Source organism: Lagopus muta, chromosome 6, assembly GCF_023343835.1.
Source record: "Lagopus muta isolate bLagMut1 chromosome 6, bLagMut1 primary, whole genome shotgun sequence".
NCBI classification, from domain to species: domain Eukaryota; kingdom Metazoa; phylum Chordata; class Aves; order Galliformes; family Phasianidae; genus Lagopus; species Lagopus muta.
Window position 1 is genome coordinate 48,009,155 of NC_064438.1, and position 25,958 is coordinate 48,035,112.

At 43.4% G+C, this 25,958-nt stretch overlaps 1 protein-coding gene across 1 annotated transcript; it reads left to right on the plus strand.

The window, feature by feature from the left end:
• The first annotated feature begins 7,963 nt into the window (after window positions 1–7,963).
• On the plus strand, window positions 7,964–25,112 carry HHIPL1 (HHIP like 1). Its single transcript, XM_048949374.1, has 9 exons — window positions 7,964–8,233; window positions 11,176–11,822; window positions 13,727–13,870; window positions 14,153–14,481; window positions 16,294–16,420; window positions 17,048–17,193; window positions 18,504–18,585; window positions 20,362–20,444; window positions 23,076–25,112. The coding sequence occupies exons 1-9, from the start codon at window positions 7,964–7,966 to the stop codon at window positions 23,636–23,638; spliced, it is 2,391 nt and encodes a 796-aa protein (XP_048805331.1). The 3' UTR covers window positions 23,639–25,112.
• The last annotated feature ends 846 nt before the right edge of the window (window positions 25,113–25,958 follow it).

Genomic DNA, 25,958 nt, shown 5'->3' on the forward strand with positions numbered 1-25,958 from the left:
GACCCAGATACTTAGGCTTGGTGCTGAGACACGCCAGGAGCCTCCCAAAAACCCAGAGCTCTGCTTGCATGGGAGGAATTTCTCACGCACAGAGGACAACCCAGATCATAAGCAAGAAGGATGTGAAATTAATATGGGGAAATAGGATGACGGGAAGAGAATGTGCACTCATGTGCAAGTGTGCCCGTGTGCATGAGGGAGTGCATTGGCTTTATGTGCAATTTTGAAGCACTGTTCTAAAAGCAACAGACAAATAATCCAAGCATATATTACTGCTCCTCTGTTGCGCTGCTCATTGTGCAGACAGCGTGGCGACAAGGGCAGGAAAATGCCCAGGGAGAGAAATGCAGCAAAAAAAACCTCTCCTACATTCATATATATTCTGCAGTATTACCCAAAACAGACAGATGCCCAGCCATCATCACGGATTAGCACATCAAGTGATCTCAGAGCAGTGCTAACAACACAACAGTAATTGTAAGGCATGAGGTTGTTTTGTTTTGCATGTAGTGTATCTCGATTTGATGGTAACCATTTTAAAGTCTGGAAGAATTTTGCACTCACTAAGCTGATTTTACAAGCAAAGAGAAGTGCTTGTCAGCAAAGGTTAATGTAGCTGTCACTGCAGGAGAGCCCTGTGGGTAGAAAGAGTCTCATCTGGCCGTTTTTTAAAGGGCAAGAATCATTGGAGTAAAGGAGGAATTTTTCCATATTTAGAAACCTTTTGCGTAGTTGTGGTGAACTGCTGCATGTTACCGCTCTATAGGAACAGCTGCTATATTTTTGTGATTATCAGTATTTGTTTCTATTGCTTGTATCTCAGGGTCTTATCTGTTGTTCTTCTCCAAAATGAATTGAATTTGAATTGAGAAGTTGAAAAGAGTAATTCTGGGTGTCTTTATTGCTGGCATTAGTACTACATTAGAGAGATGTGGAGCAGGAAGGACTGTCTTCCTGTTTTACTGATGGAAACAGGAGCAGGGAGAGACTAAATGTGAGACCAGACCACTTACTCCAAAATCCTTCTATGTCTCACCAGCATCTTCAGCACACTACTGACACATAACAAGGGAGTTGAATCCAGATCTTTAGCTTTCAGGCTGCCCTTAACCACAGACTGGACCCAACCCTCCTTAAAGCATCAGAGGTGAAACTCATACAAGTGTAAGGCATGTGTAGCAATTGTAACAGGGAGAAATTTGGCTGTGCCAGGCTGTCCTGACCATGCAAGATCTCATGGTGAAGATGTCCAAGCCCTCTGGTGAGTGCTCGCAGTGTCCCCAGGAAGCCCCTGTCACAGCCAGGGGACATGAGTGCTCTGTTTGAAAGCAAAAGCGTAAAAGAGATCCTAAGATTTCCAAATAGCAGCTGGCTTTATTTCCCCTGGTTGCCAGGAGATGGAGTCGTGCAACATGAAGTACATGTGCAGGCAACGTTTTGCTCATAGGCAGGGTCCTTGGTGAAATTGTTCTGGAAATCTTTTCTTGAAGCTTCCAGAGAAGAAAGCTGCCAGAGTCATCTGTTTTGGTGAAAGCATGCGGAGAGGCAAGGTCAACTGTGGTTGTTCATCTTGTGAGGGCAGTGCTGTGGACAAGCCAGTTTCTCAGCAAGCTAGGATAGAGGCCAATGAAGATATCCTTTGATAAAGCTCACGTGGCAACTCTTCATGGTAGCACTTCTTAGACATTTCTGAATGAGATCTGAGGCAAAGACTTAGGGTCCTCAGGATATCAGAGCGCCATACACGTGTTGCATAAAGCAATTAGCAGTGTAACAGAAGAAAAAGCACTCCTACCTGACCCAGAGTCCCTTAGCTTTGCCACACTGGATACCAAAAATCATCCAGTAATTGCGGACTATGGGTTGACAGGTGGACAAAGTGAATGAGTCTCAGGCATTGTTATACCTGGTGGAGCTTCACACACGATAGCTGAAAGTGACCACATATTCTCATTATCCTAACAGGCCAGACATCTCCTCAGGCACTGTCTGGAGACTTCCTGCCCTGCGGCACCCCGAGGCCTGCCTTGAACTCGGAGTGACTCTGCGTGGCTTCCCACTCAGCTCCCCACACAGAGTGCCTGAGGGCACCTGAGGAGCTGTCTCCAGTCAAGGAATGGATAAATGCTGGCTATTCCACGGAGCATTGCCTGGGCTGCATAAAGCAAGGCCAGAGTTTATAAATGGCATCAGATTTTCTGCAGCTGACGAACAGTCAAAGCATCAGGAGCTGTGATGCTTTGCTCAGTGCTGATACTTGCTCCGAGGGGATTTCCTTCTCTTCCTGACACAGATGGTGAGCTAGGTCCTGCTCACCTCTAGCTTGGGTTACTGCAGCATGCCCAAGGGCATCCAGAAATAGCAGTGTGATCTTCAGTGACCTCCCTGTTACCTCTGTGTGTAATTCAGGCTGTTAACTTTGACATACATTAGCTGTAGTTAGCTCAAGATCTCCTTACCTCACCTGCACCTCACTGCAAGAGCCGCTTTGTAAAATACTATTATTTGTAATCCAGTAAGAGTTGGGCTACTATAAAATGTAAAAATCTGCAGTAATGTTGCTCAGTTTTGGGGAAAACAATACGAATCTGTTTAGAATTCCCTTGGTTCTGCATTTGTGGCACCTGATCAGGCCCTTAATGAGGCTACAAGCCTCTCTGGAGCCAATGAGTCGATCATTTGGTATCACTGTGAGAGAGGACTGAAGATATCATACAGTGGCAGAGAGCAGCCCTTGGCCAAAGCCCTCCTCTGCTTTGTGAAAGGAAACAGTCACACACATTTCTTCTCAACTTTTCTTGGAGAATGTGGAAGAAAGGGCACAGAACCAGAGGACAGAAGAGCACAATACCCCTGACCTTCTTTAAATGACATTTTTCTCTAAGTAAACTGAAAATTTGCATATTCCTTTAGCAGTACATGTTGTTCCTTGCATATTTCATGAGGACACTGTAGCTGATGGGAAACCTGTGGCAGTGTGGTTACTAGCTGCCTGCTAGTGCTGGGCCAGTTATGCAAAGGGCACAACCACCCAAGGGCTCCAAATTTGGGGCAGGATTCTCCAGGGGTCCTAAGCTGTGCATTGTCTGCACTTTCATGCTCCTTGTCCCTCCAGAAAAGAGCACACTAAGCCATCCGCATGGACTCTTGGTATAGCTGGCAGTGTTATGGACTTCATTGCTCACTCAGAAATCAGAAATAGCACTTTTGTAACCTCTCAGATTTTAGAACAGCATCTATTCTCTTTCATTGCAAAACAACCTTCTGATGCTGATTATTTTACAGAATTTTTCAAGTTGTAATTTGTTTTTATTGGCTGTATCTTCTATTTTCAGCTATTAGAAAATATCTGAACAACCTGTTTACAACTCCTTGTCCTTCAGTAAGGGTGGAGTAATGTCAGAGTTGGCTGTTGTTAGCTTTGTTCCATGGAAGTAATGTTTTTGTGGCTGTTAAACAGGAAAAGTCTTACTTTGTACAGGGTAGGGGTGGGACTGAGTGATTCAGGGACAAATGCATGGATCCAGAGTGAACCTTTCCTTCTAACAGGCTCAATTTAAGAATAATCACCTTCTCTTTTGATGGAATATACATGCTTCTGTAAGAGCTTTTTTTGTCTTTCAGAGCAAATTAAAGACAGGCAATTTTATGACGTTTTGGATCACTGATGAGGAAAGGCTCATTTGTACAGCCCAGTGAGCAAGCCTTTTGGTTGTTTCTCATTACAGACAAATTATGTGGTTATATGTAATACACAACATAAAGCATTCAGATGTAACATAAAATCAATATAGCACTTTCTGAAAAAGAAATGTACATTTTAACGTCCTTATTATTTCTTCTGTGCCCAAAGAGGGGGAAAAGATCCGTGCACTGTAGATCTTGTAGAAGATAGACAGACAAAAATCATTCAAGGGTTGATACTTATTGTTCTGTTTCTGTTACTGCAGGGACAACAGTAGTAGTTTTTTAAAAATTGTTTCTGTGTGAGCTGATAAGAAAACATGGTCTTTCTGTGCGTGCCACACATAAGGAATGCCTACTGCCCATATGGTACGCTTTGGGCTCCTGTGTTAGAGGTCCTGTGTTAGCAAACTGGGAAGAAAAGAAGCAAAGGAGTTATTAGGTTTCTGTAAGACAGTGATGTTTACTCCCTGCTTGTGTATAACATGAGCATAAGGATGAATGGAAAATCTTTCAGCAGTGCATCTTCTATGTGGTCATCTTGGTTATCATATGCAGAGCTACGGCTGAGCTAGGCTGATTTTCACCACATGCAGGGCTGCCCTGGTGTTTTGTCCAAGCATTTGCTGTGACATATGACACAGGGCATAGGAATGTGCACTGGAGGGTATGGCTGAAGCAGTAGGAGGTGCTTGAGAACAACAGGATTAAAGGATATGAGGGACTCATTGTTCTATTACCAGGAGAAATGAGGCCTCTGATACTGCAGTGGAACATTTTGTTCCACATCTGACTCATCTTGGTATGTCCAGAGGCAGCAGGATTTCCGCTACTCAAACCCTTTGATGGTACTCTTGAGGTAGCACGTGCACCAGGATGGCTTATTGGGTTTTTGCATCAAATGCTTCCTTAACATCAAAATGCATTGCTAGTGTGACTTCAGCCATTGCAAAACACGTCTGTGTTCCTTAGCAAATCAGCTTAAATAGGAGAGGCCCTTTTGTTTTTGACTCTGTTGTACAACTATTCTTATAAGCATCTTTCCAAAGGCTTAATATATTTTTATGTTGTTCATGTGAATATTAAAAGCCACGGAAATGAACAGCATCCATGCCAGCAGATTGCTTTAAATCTGCTTAGCATGGATACTGCTCTCTGAAAGGAATGGTTTACCTTGCTCTCCTCTGTCTGTGTGTCTGTGGCTTTGGGTCTATGTTACGTACACGCACACATGCCTTTTTGCTGTTTCCTCACAATCATTGTCTGTTTTTGTATCCCCACAAATAAGGAAAGCAAAACAAATGAGAAAACAAATGAAGAATAGAAGGATTTAGTAATTAGACACATAATGAGAAGGCAAAGCCTTGCTTCTTCTACAAAGACTTATAGCTCTGTATTTAATTCCCAACTGTTACGCTTTAAGATAGCATTCACTGTTAATGTGGGGAGGAGCAGCATGTTCTTTGGTTATTCAAGTTTATAGCACTGAACTCCTCAATTCTGACCCAAACTACACCTGATGGTGAAGTTTCCAGGCACTGGGTCGAGTGTTGGTGATTTGATTTAATGCAGTTTGCATTTCTAAGCAATCTGTCCCACAAACACTAACAAAGTCTAACATACATAGAAAGAGTGAAAAACGTAGTTGTTGCATATTCAAGGGGCTCATTTTGAGGGATATAAGATTGCAGAGCATCTATGGCTATCAGTTGCTTGAATTGTCTTAAGGTTTGCAGGTTCAGTACAGCAAACTGATCAACAGTTTTCTTCATGTAGGCTTTTTTCTGTCCTAATGTTGTGCTATTTGCAAGCAAATACTGCATTTTCACACCACCTTCAATTACATCCATCAGTAAAAATGCTGATCTTGAGGATCAATTGATGAGCTCATCTGGACTTCAAGGGAATAGGAGCAATCCAATACCTTAAAAAAAAAAAAAAAAAAAAAAAAAAGAAGGAAAGAAGGAAAAGAGGGAGGGAGAGAGGGAGGAAGGAAGGAAAGGAGGGAGGAAAAGAAAGCAAGAAAAAATACATTGTATTTTCAACATTTGCAGCAAAAATATTCAACAGATTTATTCAGGTCATTAAGCAAGTGTTCAAATTATGCAAATTAAAGAATAGATATTCATACAAAACATCCTGTGTGCATGTTCTCCCATGACTATGTGATCTTGGTGAATGGTGCCTAAACTAAAGCCCAGCCCCATTGCTCCGCAGAGAACAGATGCACGTTATTGCTCGCAGGTAGCAACAAGGGCAACACATTAAATTCAGCACCTTGGGTCAAGGGCAGCAGTTCCATTCCTGAGCTTCATGTTTAGTGCTGGTTTGGCAAGGAACTCATATAGAAAAACACAACAGTGATTAAAAATATCAATACACTTCACCTTGGAAGACTGCCATTTTACAACAGGGAGAATCCAGGCAGAAAACTAGTAACTTGGGAATGATCACACAGTAAGCCTCCAGGCAGGGATGGAAATAAAAGCCGGAGATGTGCTCTCCCATCTACCGCAGCAGAGATTCTTCAAATGCAGCCCATAAGCTCTTACCTGTGGCCTGGCAAGTCTCAAAATATGGCTCAATATAAATGAAAACGCAGCCATCCACCCCTGACAGAGCCAGCCTGTCGCTGAGGCCAAGGCAGCTCCATCTCCATTTCAGCAATGCCCTCCAGATGAATTGCTTCCCAGTCCCCAGCTGAGGTGAACCAAAAAATGGCCCAGTCTGAATGAACAGCACACTGGGAATTCTGATGTGAGGGCATGGCTTTGAATGCACACTGTGGACTTCAAAGCTATCGCATGCCATCTCGCAGTGATGAGCAGATCAGATCTGTGGTTCTTTTCCTTCCAAGACTCCCTGTTAAATATGCACAGCTTTCCATTTTCTGTTCATTTCTGAATTGCATGGATGCCAAACTGATCAGAGGTTCTGATAGCAAACGAAGAGGCTTTTGGAGAAACCTCATTATCCCACAGTTTATTTGGTTACTGTGTTTCATTCTTTGCATATTCATCCTACAATAAGAATATGTTTGTTATGTTGTTTTTTTTTAATGGGACGTTCAAATACCATCACAAACTCTGAGACAGCAGGCAGTGTTTACCACAGCAGTGGTATCCGGGATGAGTAGGAAGATGCATTTACATCCGTTGTTTTTACAGAAAAAAAATGGGGTTGCATAACTGCTTTTGATCAAAGTTTCCAAAGGCAGCGACTGGTTTGTTTGTTCTCCAATCCGCTCACCGGGGTCATCCATGAAAAAGGGTTTTTTAAGTGGTAAACAATAAAAAGGGGAACAAAATTGTAACAAAGCCCATCAGGCGTTCTTATTATTTGTACAAATGCAAAGTTTTTAGTGACCTTAGCAGCAGTTCCATAAGCATATGGAGAGCAAAACAAACTGTTATTAAATGCCGTTACACATATGGTCTCCTGACAGGATGTTCCAAGCCATGCCGCGATTTTACAGCCCGTATGCAACGTGTAGCAGTTCTTCGTCTCAAAGCAGGAGTCAAAAATAGCACGTCAGCATGGACTCTGCATTCTTGGTCTCTTATGGGCAGTCTGCATTGTGCACTGTGTCTAGCTGCGCTGAGCAGCAAAAAAAAAACTCCATCTGAGTGTGATTTGGTTTTGCTGGTTCGTAATATGAAACATGATGCATGAGATGCAAGAACATCCCAGCACTTAGAGCAAGCATTTCACAGTTTTATGCCACAAAACACTTAAAGATAAGGAAAGTGTTATCAGGAACTTTGGTAGGGAGCGTGCAGCCGGCAGGTAGGGCAGCGGGGCCACGCAGGGCGTTGCGGGCTGCGGGCTGGAACTCCCCATCTCACCTCACGGCGACGGAGAATGAGGCAGCAGCAGCAGCCACACCGAAGTGGTTTTTAAACTTCTGCCAGCGGTATAAACGCTAAGCGCCGTTATGTGGGGTGTTTGGGTCGTACAGAACAGCCCGCGCAGACCGGAGCCCGGCAGGAACGCATCAGAAGCCCGAGGACTGCTTCCAGCACTGCGTTCCGGCTGTACGCACTACACCGGTTACACAGCCGAGCGGCCGGCAGGTTGCGGTCGGCTTGGAACCAAACCGAGTCTCGTTCCCCGAGCCGTCCCCGCAGCGTAAGACGATGCGCAGGCGGTGAAGCTCCGCACGGAGCCGCTTTCCGCAGCCCCCGCTCCCCTCGGCCGGGCGGCGCTCGGGGCGGGCGGGCGGGCCGGCGGGGGGGAGGCCGAGGCTCGGCGCTGCCCCGCCGACGGCTGCGGCGCCGGGATGCGGGCGCTGCGCGGGGCGGCGCTGGCGCTGCTGCTGGCGGCGGCGCTGGGCCCGGACGCGGGCCGGCCGCATCCGCAGTGCCTGGACTTCAAGCCGCCGTTCCGGCCGCCGCGGGCCCTCGCCTTCTGCCGGCGCTACGGCGCCTTCGGCTGCTGCGACTCGAGGCGCGACCGGGCGCTGCTCCAGCGCTTCTATCGCCTCAGCGCACACCTGGACGGGCCCACGTACTCCGCCTGCGCCGGGCACCTGCAGGACTTGCTCTGCCAGGTGAGGGGGCTTCGGCTCTGCGGCATCAGCCCTCGTCTGGGCGCTTCAGGCGTGGCTGCGCCGGTCCACGCAGGGTGCTCGGGGTGTCGGCGCGGCCGCGGGCGCACCGGCATTGGCACGGCGCCGCGTGACCCGGGGCAGCGCTGCACACCGTGCTGGGAATGAGGCTGTCAGCCCACGTGCGCACCCTGGATCCGTCAGCAGCAGCTGCCCCTCGCCAGGTTGCTCTGGGCTTCTCGGCCTCTGGATCTGATCTAACATAGCAGCAGTGGCGCTCTGAAAGGTGGGGGTGTGGACAGTTACATCTCCCAGGGGTCTGTATCTGGAAAACCCCCAGGTACAAAACACGCTCCTTGTTCCCCACAGCGTCAGGTATCTCTCTGTGCAGGGTCACAGCACCCTGACGTGCGCCATCCAGGTGTCAGCAGTCCTGATGTGATGCCTGACAATGAGGCCAAGAAACCTCTGGCTGGGAGATTCTCACTGGGGCGGCTGTTCTGGAGCTGGATATGGTAACGGGATGATCACACATTGTACAGAGCAAAGTGTCCAGCCCTGTCATTGGCCGTGGCCTCGTGTGTATGAAAATGCCCCCGGGACAGAATAGTAGCAGCTCTGTGTGCTGTGTCAATGTAAATCTGAAATTAATTCAGGCAGCAGAGCCCAGTCTGCCATGTTCAGATGGGATCAGAGTGGCTGACCAGAAATCCTTCTTGTAGCATTTTCTGGGGAATATTTATGTTGTTAAAACTGTGAAGAGAAAGGCGACCCTTTCCTATAACAGCCTTCTACAGATTTGACTTTCATTTCATCCCAAATTGTACTGAAAGCAAAAACCTTTGAATATGTTCCTGAGACAGGCAGCATCCAACAGACCATTTGCAGGTTGGAGACTAGTAGTTAGCAGTGCCCACTAAGTGCTCTTTCTGTCTCCTGCATACGTCAGAAACCTGGCTGTTGAAAATTTGTTCAGAAGTGGTGAAATCTCTCAACATGGAAAAAATGATTCACTGAAATGTTCTAATGAGCTCAGTGCACCACCAGCCTGAGACACGGCTACAAATGGCCGCGCAAGCACAACATGGGAGTTCAGGCACTGCGATTGTTCCAGAGCACTGCTTTCACTTATTCACCATACATGAAACTTATAGCCTCTACCTGAATTAATAAATGGTTTTCTGTGAATTATTCAGCACACTTCTGTCCCTTTCTGCTCACAGTTTGTGATTTCTCTCAAATGTAATCAGATTATTTTGACAAGTGTTTCTTCTTGTACTTGAGCAACCTGTGGTGACAGGAGCAGGGAAGTTGTACCTCTGTGCAACCCTTAATTCTGACATTCTTGCTGCTTTCTCAAAGCAGGCTTTCAGAGAACCAGACACATCTTGGTGTCTCCTTTTCCAGAGTGTGAAATCCAAAGACAGAAAGGAAGGCAGCTCTGATACAGGCCTTGTCCTAATTCTCTTGCTTAAATTGGTTTTCTTAGGCTAAATTTTCATCATGACAACAACACCAGCAAACACTGCAGCTGTTTTCTGTCCCTGGCACACCTCTGTGTTCATGTAACAGAGCTGAGTGCTGTTATCACATCTGCCTGTAATTTCTAAGTCATGTGCAATCTCCTTTTTACCGCGTTAATTGCTTCTCATTTGAAGGCATAAAAACCTTCATTTTGCATTGAATAGCTTCACATTATGAGGGGAAAGCTAATGATCTGTTGTACGGTCTTTCCATTAATTGTGGCATGTAATAGAAAATAAAATAAAAAATATTGTGTGCACTTATCAGCTAATTTAAATACATCAGTATTCTGGATCTTATGCCTTTTCAGCTATTGAATAGCACCGTAATCTGCATTAGAATTTAACTGCTTATAGGTTGATTTTTTTTAACTAAGTTGATTTTACTTGGAAGCAATGCCATCCAGGAATTAAACAATGCAGAATGTATTCAGGAAGGATAGTTTCTCTTCTTGCCTTTCTTGCCTCAGTTATTTATCTACCCTATAAAAATAGCTGAGCATTCACTAAGTCATGTTAAGTTATTTGGAGAGCACTTTTGAGATGCCTATTGGGAAGATGCACTGAAACTGGAAAATATTATGTGTTTAATACATGGAAAAACTCTTACAAATCAGAACTGAGTCACTTTGGTCAGTCTGTGATTTACAGACCATTTTACTGGGTTGCAGTGACGAAGAAAGAAAATGCATTTCTCTGGAGGAGTTCTTGTAGTGGAAAATACAGAGTATGTAGATTTGAGTCAGTCCTTAGAGCTCCAAGGATTCACTTTCCCTAAATTAGGGCTGTCCTGCAGCTCTTCTTGGGATTTAGGGGTTTGCCTGGATTATGGCCGTCTTGTGATCTCTGTCTGAAATCCCATTACCTGAGCTTAGTGACCAGTTTAGTCAGAGTGGGATGCATTTTGACCTCTTTGAGCCAGATACATCAAATGTCTATACTCAGAGATCCTGTGTGCAGATGCAGGAACGAGATAATCTGTAAGGTCCTTTCCAACCCAAGCCTTGCTATGGCTTGAATCTTCCCAGCTAACTCCTTGTGTCACTGCTGTGCTGTGGTGAACCTGCTCTGTATCTCATAGTCAGAGCATCCAGTATAGAAATGCTTTTTTTCCAGTCCAGCCTGGTAAGGCGATACAGCAAGATGTGTGTCATCATTGGTTTCCTTGAGTTAGTGCTATGGTTGGGATAAATGCGTACGTACATGAGAAGCTTGTAGGAGCCAGCTTTCACCAGAAACACCGAAGATCATTTTTGTGAATGCTAAACCCACTTTCTGAGATCTTTTCCTCTGTTAATATATTTTCAGAATAAACCATAACATCTGTTGTAATTAAGGTGAAATTTCTCCGATTAGTGTTGCTGCTCAGCTGTTTTAAATCTGATCCACAAATGGCTTGAGGCGTTTTCTGTCTCTTTCTAGGAATGCTCTCCATATGCAGCTCACTTGTACGATGCTGAGGATCCCTCCACCCCTGTGCGGACCATACCAGGACTTTGCCAGGACTATTGTCAGCAAGTATGGCAAAAATGCCGGTCCATTTTTCGCTATCTCTCTACAGACCAGGAGTTAATTGCACTGGAGAACAACATGGCAAAATTCTGCCGCTACCTGTCCCTGGAGGACACGGATTACTGTTTCCCACACCTGCTGGCTAATGAGAACCTCAACCAAAACCTGGGGTTGGTGACGGCTGATGCAGAGGGCTGCCTCCAGCTCTGCCTCGCGGAGGTGGCCAACGGGCTGCGCAATCCCGTTGCAATGGTGCACGCCAACGATGGCACCCACCGCTTCTTCATCGCCGAGCAGGTTGGCCTGGTGTGGGCCTACCTCCCTGACCGGTCCAGGCTTGAAAAACCTTTTCTAAACATCAGTGAAGCCGTGCTTACCTCACCTTGGGAAGGAGACGAGAGAGGTTTTCTAGGTATTGTCTTCCATCCTAAATTCAAATTTACTGGTAAAGTGTATGTCTACTATTCAGTTGAAGTTCGTTATGAAGAGAGAATCCGAATCAGTGAGTTCAGAATTTCTTCTGGTGACATGAATACTGTGGACCATGGTTCTGAAAGGTATTGTACGCACCTTTAATGTCTTTAAGATCTCAGAAGACAGCTTGTGTGTTTTTAAGGCTTACTAACAAATAAAGCTTATTTAGCTCAATATTGTTCTTGTATTCCAGTGTGTTGGCAAGGTGATGGGGCTTTGAGCAACCTGGTCTAGTGGGAGGTATCCCTGCCTTCAGCAGAGGGGTTGGATCTAGATGATCTTGAAAGATCCCTTCCAACCCAAACCACTTTATGATCCTATGAAGGTAGCCAAATTTCAGTCCTAGCATATTGAGACAGTGAATATACGTGTCCTCTGTGGGTAAACTACAAGTACTTAGAACAGAATGTTCATGATTCTTAATTCCAGTATGTCAGAAGTTTTAACTGAACTCTGAATGAACATTACTTACAGTTAATGTTTTGGTTTATTGATTTTCCTTTGTGATAGACTTCTGCAATGCATGAGTGAAATTCATTTCAAAGATAAAGGTTCCCAAAATTACTAGAAACAAACCTGATGATATTGTACCAAAATGAATTTGATCCCATGATTTTTTTTTTTAATGTGAATGAGAACTTGACCATATGATATTACAAATTGAGCATCAAATTAAATAAAGTATAAATAACTATGCTATTACTGAGAGTATTTTGATAGGACAATTAATTTGAGTCTGACCCTGCAGCTGATCCACGTTAATACACACAGATAATTAAAGGTTTGTTTGCGAAGACAGTTAATGGATTTATAACCTGCTGCAGAACCATGTGACTGATCCCCTGTTTGAAGAAGACCTTGAATAGAGTTAATTTTGAGATTTTTACTTTATTACATTGTATTATGGGCTTTGTTGACTGGTTCGGTAGTTTAAGCCTGCAGATGTCAAGGCCTCTCAGCTGTTTTGTTAAAAAATCATCAAGCTCTGTACTTGTAACTCTTTCTGTGCTCATGTAGCCATTGGTTAGTATAGTGAAAGCTTAATAAGACAAACCTCTGGTCCTGTTGTGCTTGTGCTGGCACGTCTCTCCCAGACTTCATCCTGAGAGGTTTCTTTGGGTAGTTGAGAGAAATCCCTGGAAACTGAAGTAAAGTAAGCTTTGTTTGTTACACCTGGGAATCTCCTGCTTGTGTTCCTGACTTTACCTTTCTTTAAAGTTATATTTTCATACACTTTGGCCTTTTCTTATTAAGAAAGAGAGGCCAGCTGCATTAAAAGCAAACAAACAAAAAACAGCAAAAAAAAAAAACAACCAACCAAAACCCCAAAAAAACCAAAACCAAAAAGATAAAAGTAAGAGCTGCTCAGGCTTTAAAATGAAGTGAAGGGTACTGACTTGAATAACCTTTGCTTTGTGGGGATGCTAATCGGATGGTGGTACTGCTTTTACAGTTCTCGAAGTTCCTGATGCCCTGTGTATGTAATTCCCCTTTAAGGATCCTTTTCTTTTTAAGCATTTAGCTATTATGTAATGTTCCAAAAGTCTTAGGTCGCCTTGAAAGCGCCTGTCAGGATTGTGCCAAATGCTGTACAGATGCAGAAATGGAGTCCTTTCCCTCATGGTTTGTGGTCTGATTTGAGCTGAAATTCCTTTTTCTAAAGGAAAAAAAAAAAAAAAAAAAAAAAAAAAAACCAACAAGGAGGAAGGAAGAATCAGAGAACAAGTATGATTACAAATATCTTCTGCCACGTAATTTCTCAGATTTTCCTTATTACACAATTTGGTGATTTTGTAATCTGGAAAATATGTCTGAATAATATGATGGTAGAAAAGTTAAGCTTAAGCAAGATTCAGTATGGAAGAATATGCACCAAAGCTGACCTGCAGCCATTTCTGTGTCTCAAGAACAACACCGTGTGGGTATTACTCTGCCTTTTTCTTACAACTTGTGCAATAGGTAATGCGTTATTCCTGTTTTCAATTAGGATAATTCTGGAAATAGAAGAACCAGCTTCCAACCATAATGGAGGAGAGCTGCTCTTTGGCGATGATGGTTATCTCTATATATTTACTGGAGATGGAGGCATGGCTGGAGATCCTTTTGGGACCTTTGGAAACGCCCAGAACAAGTATGAGCCCCTAAAACTTTGTATCACGTGTCCCTTCTGCTGCCCTTAGATTAAGGCAAGCAATTGGGGGAGGCAAAATTTGGGCTGTTTTCTGTCCAGAGTTTACTTTTTCTCTGATGCTGCACTGATGTTTGTGCACACCTCCCATGGAAAGTCTTGTGTTCTCTTTAAGAAATATATATACAAATATATATACATAAATATATATATGTATCTAAATGAGAATGTCTGTTGAACTGCTATCTAATTTTATTTCCCTTTTCCTTCCTTCTCCCAATACAGATCAGCACTGCTGGGCAAAGTGCTGCGGATCGATGTGAACAACAATGACCGGGGGCCTGTGTACAGGATCCCCCCAGACAACCCCTTCGTTGATGACCCACAGGCTCGACCTGAGGTCTATGCCTACGGAGTGAGGAATATGTGGCGCTGCTCATTCGATAGGGGAGAGCCTGATACGAAGGAGGGGAAGGGGCGTCTCTTCTGTGGGGATGTAGGACAGAACAAATATGAAGAGATCGACATCGTAGAGAAGGGGAAAAACTATGGCTGGAGGGCGAGGGAGGGATTCAGCTGTTATGATAAAAAGCTTTGCGTCAATTCTTCACTGGGTAAATATATGCTCTCTTGAAATTACGTGCCTCTCATACTGTGCAGTATTCAGCACTGTCATTTTTAATTCCTGCCTTCAAAGCCTGGCTGCTTGACTGAAAGCACTATGAAAGGCTATGTGGTCTCAGTCTAGGATGGAACTGACTTGGGGATAAATCCTGGAAGTCCAGAGGTCACCATTTTTTGAATTAGGAGACAAATGAAATGTCCTAGCTGTTGCTTTCCTTGGCAGTATAGTTAGTCAAATATTCTAGAGATTCCTTGATTTGGGGGGAGAATTTAATCTTTTCCACATCAAATAAGCTTTCCCGCAGAAGCAAAAATAATTTCACTACTAATGTCCTTCTTTAAAAACAAACAAACAAACAAACAAAAAATCCCCCACAAAATAACAAATTCTGTAAGTTGACCATCCAGTATGCACGCTGCTTTGCAGGTAACTGAATGTACATTTTGTTTGTATTTCTTCTAGCCGTGCCAAAAATCAAAACCATAATTTCTTTTTACTTTTCAAACTTGAATTAAGGTATTTGCTGGCTGACTAAACCCTGGTGTGTGTGTGAGTGTGTGTGTGTGTGAAGCCAGTGCATTGTGTTGCAAGGTCTGATCTGGAACACGTCTTGTGCTGAAGTCTCCACTCAGATCCAGGTACTGGCACTGACTTGCACTGTCTGAGATTCTAGTTTTTTCCCTTTTATGTGTTAAACCTCCTGTTTATTAGCATAGCTACAAGTATAGTGGGAGCACATAAGTGTTTCTTTATAAAACTTCTGAAAGCCTGGAGCAGGGTTTTTGCACTTCCTTAGCTGAAGCAGTTGTCAGAGAGCCCCTTTAGTGCTGTCTGTGTGATAGCACCTCTGCAAGTGTTCTTGGTGAGCACTTACTGAGGTCTCCAGGGACTCAGAACAATTTGTGTTGCTTTTAGAGACCCTTTTGTTAGCACAGTGAAATGTCACAGCCCCTGTACAGTGGTAAGAACAGTGTAAGCTTAGGAAGCACCTGCCTCATATGAAATACTGCTGCTGTGCAGCTGCCAGGTTTGCTGATACAGAAAGGGAGGAAGGCTATGAGGAAGAAGAGGGGTGCAAGGATGGACCACGAGTTTCAAAAGGGAAAAAGGAGAACAAAGAAGTGTCTGACTTCAAAATCAAGTCATCTGCCTCTGTTTTGTCCCTGACTTGTGTTTTACCTTACATTTTACAGTGAATCTGCCAGCACTACATCTTGACAGTGCTATACCATAAATATTTGATGGTCCCTTCAGGTTAAGTTCCCCCATTTCATAAAAGCACATGCTATTCATGCTGACATCTGACATATCTTTTCATCAGTGCCTGCAGTCTGGAGTCACCTGTCTCTTTTTTTTTGCCTTTCACCAGTGAAACACAACTGCACTAGGCAAGCAGCTTCTGCATAGATGAGTATCTCTGAAAGCAGCCTGCAAATTCATAGGGAAGCTGTTGAGAAATTGGCAAGAAGCAGCACTAACAGAGCCTGGTTATGGAAGGAGAGTCTTGTCTCGGATGAATGGTCAGGTGTCTGGAGGATGGAGGGCATTCAAGTTTATCAGGAGTTTCTCTTATATTGGTAGTGTGATACTAGCCCTGAGCTGGCTTGTCCTGGTTAGCACAGCCAGTTAGATGGGGGTATCAAATATGGTTCTGAAGAAGTGAGAATCCACACAGATTTGGCTTCATCAGCAGTTCCTTTGGTTAGAAGGTACTCAAGGGAAACCTGATTGTGTCATGCAGAAACAACTAATCTACATCATTTGAAACACAAGGTAAGCCATGCACCTATTCTCTTTACAGATGATGTGCTTCCAATCTATGCATATCCACACAAAATGGGGAAATCTGTTACAGGAGGCTATGTCTATCGAGGCTGTGAGTTTCCAAACCTGAATGGCTTATACATATTTGGTGATTTTATGAGTGGGTAAGTGAATATTCAGATGCTTACTGAGCTATACCCCTAGCCAAAGTCCTTCAGTAATGCTATGCCTGCCTGCAAATGTATCTGCTACTGGCTGCTATCTGCTGCTGTGTGCTGCTTGTGGCAGATGGCTCACGTGGCATATTTTGTACAGCTTCTACTCCATGCTGCTGTGTAGAAACCTGACTTCATGCCAGCAACTGTTGATGTCACTGGTTCACATTGTGTCAGTACAAATATCGGAGCAATGATATGGTACTCATTTAAAATACTAAAAGTCATGTACAAAAGCATGCAAATGCATCCTAAAAAAAAATCTCTAAATTTCCACAAATCTTTGGTGTAGCCAAAGATATATATTTTTTAAAGTCCAGTAAAATCCCTTAAATTCTTGCCTATCCTTTCTCCAAGTGCTTGTCTTACCCCTGAAAGACCAGGGATGCATGCGTGATTAATACAAGTGTTTTGACCTCAGCAATTCTTTATTACTTGGACGAGCTGCAGTTCATACTTCTGCTAACATGGGCAGGAAGCATTAAATATCCCCTCACGTTTCCTAGAGAATGTTCATAAATAATTTCCTTGATTGTTTGGTGCAAATAGGGTTTTGATTTTCCTTTTGCTTCACAGACGCCTGATGTCTTTGAAGGAGGATCATACTACTGGAGAGTGGCAGTACAGTGAAATCTGTATGGGGACAGGACAAACCTGCATGTTCCCCGGGCTCATCAATAACTATTACCAATACGTAATCTCTTTTGCTGAAGATGAAGCAGGTAATCATTTCACTTACATCACTTGTGCTTTTCTGCTTTATCACGGCAGTAAGAACCATCCAAATTGAGGATTAGCTCAAAAGTTTAGAATTTGGAGTTTTATGATTTGAGAGTTAAAATCCGTTTTCTTTTATGTCTAACATTCATAGAATGTGCAGCTGATCTGCAGTGCTGTGATGAGAAAGATTCATCACCTTTAATAAGAATTACATGGCTTAAGAAAGTATGATAAAGGCAGCTGGAAACTCAGGCAGGAGTCAGTTCTGAGAGGCAGCCCTTTGCCTTTTTCTTGTCTTGTTATAATGGAAATTGGTAATAGCAGTTGAGTGAGTTTTCTTTCTCTAGAGTGAACTTTTTTCTCCTGTACCTCTTCAGCATGCAGGCAGCCATGTTTTACAGGTTTACCACACAATTAATCTTAGCAAGCTTTTCTTCATGGAAGCAGTTATTCTGGGGGCTGCTGCTCTGATGAATATTAATCCAGCTGGAGCAGTGGATGTGTTGATGTGGTGGGGGCACCTATTTTTAGCTCATTGCATTCTCAAAAACCAGCAGCCCCATCCCCTGGCATGCTGGGGGCACTCTAGGCACCGCGCTGTCTGTGGGATGCACGTGTGACAGCCTGCATGCTTTATGGATCGCACAGACATATTTCTGCCTGGTAATTCCCAGGAAAGAAATATGGGATGTGGAGGGAGAGTGCCTGTGAGGGCTGCTTGTCCTGGCCCCTCCTGCACAGCAGGAAGAGGGGGATGGAAATGCAGTTAAGAGAAAACACATCAAGTAAATGGTGATGGAAATTGTTTGGCTGAAGGTCGAGCTCTACCCATGCAGCTTGACAGAGCTGTCACAAATCCAAATGCCTTTCGTGTGAGGTACGCCTCACTTTGTGAGAAAGCAAAAGCAGAATTTTGGTCTCGTGTAATTCACCCCAAAGGACTGAGGCAGTGTGAACAGTCTTAATGCCCTTTCATTTCAATAGAAGGAATTGAGAGTTTGACTGTTTTGCACTAGTGGAGTTAAAGGATGCAGATTTGACCGAGGTGACAACTAAGGCCTGGACAGCTAAACATGCAGTAGAAATCAGTCAAAATAATGTTTAATGATGAAATGTAAAACTTTTTTCTCACTGAATTTATTTTTTGCCACTGGAATGCAGGCAAACACTCATTTCAACCCCGTTGCACTGTTTGTTCCAGCAGCCAGACCTCTCTCTGTCAAGTCTCATCGTTCCCTGATGCTCTCCAACTTGCGAGTGCCAATGGACTCCATGGGGAGATTTCATGGCTGTGTGTGTTTTTTTTTCCTAGGAGAACTTTACTTCATGTCTACTGGCGTACCAAGTGCCACGGCCCCACACGGAGTGGTGTACAAAGTGGTGGACACCTCCAGGTAGGGGATGCGCTTGCTGCAAAGCCTGAGCTTGGTGCTGTGTGTCCAGGTGCCCCGTGTGGCCAGGGGTGATCCTGCAGTGTGCGCTTGGACAGAGCAGAAAGACAACAAAACAAAGCATGTCAAAAAAGCGCATTCTTTGTTGTGTATTTTAAGAGGGAAAATGGCTTGGACAAGGAATTAAACTGTCATCATATCTTCTGGATCCCATGCTCTTGTATATGAGACTGAGTAAGGCAGGGAATAGCTGTGTTTTGTGGGGAGGCTTACACTGTTTTTTCCAATTTCCTGTTTTTTAAACAGTACTATTATTGGGTAAACTAAATAAACTGAGATGTTTTTAGCTAGATATGTGGAAAGAGACTTTGTAAGAATCACAGAATCATAGAATGGCCTGCGTTGAAAAGGACCTCAATGATCATTGAGTTTCAACCCCCCCCTGCTATTTGCAGGGTTGCCAACCACCAGACCAGACTGCCCAGAGCCACATCCAGCCTGGCCTTGAATGCCTCCAGGGATGGGGCATCCACAGCCTCTTTGGCAACCCATTCCTTCACTTTTATTTTTCAAATAAGTTTGATATAAGTTTGATTGACTTTAGCTGTTTGAGTATTCTCCTGAACCAAACTGATTTTCTATTTTTATGTTGGAAAGAGACCTCAAGCTTAAACAGACCTCAGTGCTGTTGCCTGTATTCCTCTGTCTCCTCCTCTGTCAGGAGCATTTTCCATTAGCTAATGCTGTGGAATAGTTCCTGTAAACTGCATAGAAAGAGGCTTGTATTACGCAACCTTTGCAAAAATGAAAAAGCAGAAGTCAAAAGGCAAATCACAAGTTTAAAAACAAGTTGATACAGTCTGTAGAATGTAGCAATACGAATGAGTTCACAGGAAAAATAATTAAAGTGGGAAATATGATGTCCCTATGCCTGAACTGAGAGAGGAACTCATTGCCTTCCACAGAAATGCAAATGCAAACAAGCCTAATTACAAAGGAGTAATATCCTCCAAATGCATGCATCGTGCATTTTTGAACGAGTTTGAAAACCTCTGAAGAAGGCTGCGATTAAGAAGCAGCTTTCATAGCAAAAAGTGGTTATAAACTGGATGCAACTTCTCAGAAGTGAGCTGTACTTCCAAGACAAACAAATTTGTGTCGAAGTAATGTGTTGTTCTAAGAGATAGCTTCTGTCAGAGATGCTTACAGTTCCTGTCTGAAACTAATGCATTTTTGGTATTTCTGAAGTGACAAGTCATTGGCAGTGACAAATCGCAGACCTCTTTATTCTCCACCTGGCTTCTTTCCACATTTGTATCAACCATGATAAAAGGGAAAGTCTTTTGTTTTGGCTTTGTGTATGAATAATAGTCTGCTATTTCGCTTCCCTGAAGACAGCCAGAAAACTTGCGTTGGTATGACCTTTGTGTCAGATATTCAACATACCCTGTCTAGTTTTGTGATTTTTAGTTTCAGTCTGATTAATCTCTTTCTGGATTGCTTGGACCTGCCAATGTTTTATTTCCTTAATGGATTCAGCAATAGCAAACAAAAACACAGCCAGAGGACTCCTCTGACTTGTGAATATTTGGACTTTGATCAATGGAGACATGTGATAGTTTAATTATGTTTTCTACTGTAAGAGATTATTTGGATCACTTAAGCAGACTTTTTTTTCCAGTGAGCATTACATTTGTCAAAAGAACAATGGGAAGCAAAGGCTCATGATGCCTCTGGAAAGGAATTAATTGTGCGCTGTACGTGTCCCTTTTTTCACAGGAGAGCACCACCAGGAAAATGCCAAGTTGAGCCTCTGCCAGTAAAAGTAAAAAGCAAGCTTGTAAAATTTGTGCCAAAGGAGAGTAAGTGTCATTGTTGCTGGTTATTATGGGTGTGTGTTAGCTGGCAGTAAATATAAACTCAAAGCTTGCATTCTCCCTCTGCATGGAGACCACCCAGAACGGCAGGCTTCAGAGTATCTTTGAGATTAATTCTTGCCAGCTGGTTTGAATCTGAGGAGTTCGTTCAAATAAGGCATAAGGCAGGAAATATTTCCCCTCTCCCAGGCATGTGAAATCTCTGCAATTTCTGTACCTTTTTGCCTTTTCCATACTGCATAATAACTGTTTCACTACTAACAACTACCTTTCCCCATGACTGTTTCTGTATTGAGAACCTGCGTTCTGTCGTGCTTTTCAGTGACAAATGATTTTTGCAGTGCCTTCAGGAAGTGAGGAACACTTCAGGCAATGAAGGATATCATGGCTAAAGGGTTGGGAAATAGCTCATTGAGCAAGATGAGGTCTGAGGCATTGTTAGTCGGGAGAGAGAAAATACACGATGAGCAAATGCTCACAAAAGACTTGGTGTGATCAGCCATTCAGGTGAACTTTTGGCTTATCCAAACCCTCCAGGGCTTTTTGATTGCTTCATGCTGAATGAAGTGCTGTGCTGCTAAAAGTGGAACAGTAGAAGCTGCAGATGAAGTTGCACTAAGAGCTATTTACACTCAATGCGAAGAACTAAGTACACCATCTGATCCTCATAATTACATTTAACAATATCACATTTCTTTTTCCAGTGTATTTTGTTGACACGTGTTCTAGACAGTTCTCTAACAACTTTGTAATGAAGTTGATGTTACTGTAGGAACTCTAATGTCAGGATACTCTTATTTAATTTTTTATTACATACATCATGATATGCTGCATTTGAATCATTGACGAGTCACACAGCTTTCTCTTCATGAAGGAATGAGGGCACTCAGCACCTTGTAAGATTGAGTCTTTAGGGTGGAACAAGATGTAAGGCTGATTATTAACTGTTGACATGCCTGAGCACTCAGCACCTCCGCAGAAACATTTTTTGCAAGCTGTGCACACCATTTCAAAGCGTTATTAATTTTGTTCATTTTCAGCCAGCTTTGTCTCTGTTTCTTCTTATGCATTATTCTGTATGCAAGTCCAAAATTCAGTTTTTTTAAACTATATATGTAACTAATTTGTGGTTTCATTTAGAAGGTAGTTTTCATCACATCATAACGCAGAAGCAGTGGGTGAGATTCCACTGAGCATTTCAACACCTGCATTCACATTTAGGTGCAAACCAAGCATGAAAATTTTGATTCAGGAGCATGAAAACAAGGAGGTAGAGCTGTAAATATTTTGTTGTTTTGTTGGTGTTTGTGTGAATGTGACAGAATCACTAAAGCATGTGGCCAGCTTTAGCTTGAGGAATGCTTTTGTTGGAAGTGTATTTAAGAAACAGCCTGATGAAGAGTAACTCATAAAACAACTTGATAGAGTGGGGTGAAAAGCACTCCCAAGTGGCCACTAGCTTTTGTGCAGTCCTACATACCACTGTATGAGTTCCAGCATTTGTGAGTGCTTTGCCAGGTCAGGCAGTAGTAGAGTAGAGTCTGAGGTGTGTGCAGCTAAGACTTTCACATTTACTTCTCGCCTTCAGAACTTCAGTTTCCAGATGGGGGAACACTTTGCACACCAGAATTACCATTTTCCTCATAATAGCATTGTTTGGGAAGCTCTTTCAAAAAGTGAACCACTGCATAGTTTTGTCTTTAGAGAGCAATGGTTATTAGGACATTTTTTCCCCCAAATCCACTACAGAACTATTGATGAGAATGGATAAAACAAGGAGAAGAAAAAAGTTGTGATAGCTTTGCAAATATATGGACACTGTCACAGGTCAGTTGATTATTATTCTGAGTAATTCCGAATTGCTTCCCTCTGACAAGCTAAAACTTATTTTTAAGCTAAAAATAGAGTATATGAATAAGCAAGTCCAGTTACGCCTGGAAACTGTGACAGGAAAGAATTTTCAGCTTTGGAGTTCAAGGCTCTTTTTCTTTTTTTCATAAGGAATTAAAAAACAACCCCAAATCCTGTTTTATGTGTTGTCCTGGCAACTCCGTTCTTTTTGCACATTCCAGTTACCAGAGAGAATTGATTTTGAATGTTCGCGATTTCAGCTCCTCTGAATAAAGCATCTGGCACAGTGGGGAGGCCGGAGCTCTCAGTCTGGTAACGATCCAGTCATTAGTAATGAAGAGAACAGAAAAAGTGTGTGAGCGTGCAGCTCTAAAATGCTTTCCACAGGGGAGAAGGGGACTCGAAGAACTCTTACCTGAGAAGCTCTAACTCTGACCCTTTAATACCCATGCTAAAGTTTTGCCAGTAGTCTGCTTGGAAATTGGGTAATGTTTCCTTCCTGAGAGTCTTATTTATTGGCATTAAGCAGTGCAGTCCTCTCTGCTAACTAAAAGCAGCAGACATTTCTAGTTGATGAAAATATGGGCTTACCGGGAACATTTTGCTTCTCAACAGGACCAAGTAAATAAATTCCAAGAGAAAAGTTAAATCAGCCAAAAATCAGCACTGTTTTTGTGTCATTATCTTAAAGATAATGCAGTGTCTGCAGAATGACAGACCTATAATTTCCTGGTTTGTTTTTTTCTTTTTTTTTTTTCCCAACAGAACTCATTGTGAAGACACCAACACCACGTCCCCGACTAAAGACTACAACTGAAGCCCCGAGAAGAGGCTGGCCAGATCCTGCCACGTCCCACACACCAGCTCTAGACCGAGTGGACCAAGCCCCAGTGAACCGCAGCGTGATGCTGGTCCCCACCACAGCACGAAGCCCCAAGCCTGGAAAAAGGGAAAGGAAGGGACAGCGCAGGAAGAAGAAACCCCGCAATGGGGCTGTGCGGCTGGATGGTGGCAGCCGTGGACGGAGCTGGGGCAGAGTAGAGGTCTATGTTGATGGAGAGTGGGGCACGGTGTGCGATGATGGCTGGAGCTCAGCAGCCGCTGCTGTGGTGTGTCGTCAGCTGGGCTTTCCCTATGTGGTGCGGGCCAGCAAGAAGGCAGAATTTGGGGAAGGGACTTCGCTTCGTATTCTTCTGGATGATGTCCAGTGCTCTGGGCAGGAGAAGACACTGCTGGAGTGTGCCCACGCTGAGGTTGGTACGCACAATTGCTCCCACGAGGAGGATGCTGGTGTGGTGTGCAGCAGGGAGGAGGTGGCGGACTGGTGATGGGTGCTGGAGAAGAAAGCTGAGGGACAGAGAGCACTTCCTCTTCCTAATCGACCCTCTAAAGCAGCGTATGTATTGAGGAAGGCTTTCTCTGCCTAGGGGATGCTGCACCTATTTGAATTAATCTTGGCGTTTTCTTCATCCACATGCATCTACCTTGGAGGGAAAGAAAAAGTAAAATTCACTGGTAACTTGAATGTGTCCTGGCCAACGGATGGGTTTGTAGGGGGTGTTTTACAAGAAGAAAACCCAAACCTCCTCAATTACAGATAAGATAACAGATACCTACAGTTGCCCGTTTGCCATACAAAATGCAACATTCCACAACCACGCTTCACAATATTTGGCTGAAAAAGAAATTCCCAAGTGGCTGTGTTTCAGTCTTTCTTTTGCAGGTGTTTGCATTGTTTTCCTTGCTTTGCTGGCTGTAGCTCTCAGTGGTGGTTCTGAAGTATGCATAAATCAGTGCCTTTCTTTGCAGAATAAAAAGTAGACATTTTGGCTAACTTTCTGCACACTAGTTGAAAGGAAAAAGATTCTCTTATAATGCTTAACTTTGGTATACATCTATGGATTATCAAAGATAACTACATCTAAGCAACAGTCAGGTAAATTAGGAAAAGCTATGGCATGCTGCCTAGAAAACCCTTCTTCAGGTTACACTCCTCTGAGAGAAAAGAAAATCAGGTCTTTTTTTACATGAACAGAAACATTACCCAGTTGAACACAGAAGATACTTTGTACATGTTCTCCACTTTATCAAGCACTGTGAAACCACATATTTTTGCATTCAGTTTTCACAGCTATGAAGGATGTAATGTAATGGGGTAATAACCCTGTAATTATTTACCCCTTTTCAAAAAATGTTAAAAATAAATCACAACAACCCACATTTGTCTGAAATGTGTTTTTACCTTTGGAGACACCGGAGACACTATTTTGTGCTCTTATGTATTCTCTCTGCATTTGATAGAATTTGCCTGGTTATTATTTTTATTCCTGACATGGTTAGGGTAAATTCTATTTTACTGCTCATAGAAGAACATGAGAAAGACAAAGTGAAAAAATGTAAAATGCCTTTTGCAAGTCCACAAGCAAGACCTTGTGTCTAAAGCTCTTCCTGTGGATGTTTAATTCCCCAGTTTCAAGTTAACAGAGGCCTCCTGAGCCCAAAACATAGAATCGGTAAGGTTGGAAAAACCAAGAAGATCATCTGGTCTAATCATCAACCCATGCCTGTGATCACTCTCAGTCATGTCCCTCAGTGACACGTGTGCCCTCCTCTTGAACATCTCCAGGGACAGCGACCCCACCACCTCCATGGGCAGCCTGTGCCAATCGCTAGCGCCCTTTCTGAGAAGAAATTTTCCAAATATCCAACCTGCAGCTCCTCTGGCACAACTTAGAGCCATTACCTCTTGTCCTGTTGTTAGTTACATTGATGCGTATGACAAATAAATAGTTTTTTCCTCAACTTTATCATGTATCACAGAACCATAGAATGGCTTGTGTTGGAAGGGACCCCAAGGATCATCGAGTTCCAATCCCCATGTAGCCATTAGATTATTTTTGATATTAAAGAATACCATCTCTATAAAAAGCCAACAATCAGAAAAATAGCTCTGTCTCCCTAGTTCTTATTAAGTGTAAAGGGGAGAACGGGCAGATAAAGCACCTTTTGCAAATTACTGCTTTCATTAGAAAACCCACCAGTGCTGTTAGGAATGAGCTTGTTGTTAGGCCTTTCCCACTGCAGTAACAGTGCAAGTGCATCTGTTTAAAGTGCAGAAGTTTGCTTCAAGCACATAAAAAAGTTAAAGAAACAAAAGAACACTTTGGAAATACTTCTATTAAGAGACCTGGCAGCTCTTGAGTTGATGGGGCCAAAGGGTTGGAAGAAAGTAGAAAGTGAAGATAAAATCTTTCTTCTTCAGGATGCCTCTTCCGCTTCTTTTGGTTTCTCAGCCAGATTTCAGCTGGCTCTAGCTGTGAGATTTTAAGGAAAATCATGATCATGATTATGCTTGAAAATTTCTGAGTAAAAAAAACCTCTCAGGAATAACAGAAGTAACAGAGATGATGCAGGGATGTCTGCCCCGGTGCAATTAGACAGAAATTTCACCTTCATTTTCCAGGCACGTAGCTATTTGTCACTTAACTCTTCACACCCCACTACTGTTCCAGCCCACTTGAACTTCCTAGGCAAAGCAAAGGCCCCGTTGTTGTGCCACAGCACCTCTACCTGCCTCTGCTGAAGCCGGCAGCATTGTGTGGCATGGGCTCTGGCACAGGGCTGCATGCCTGCTGCTTACTGCTGGGC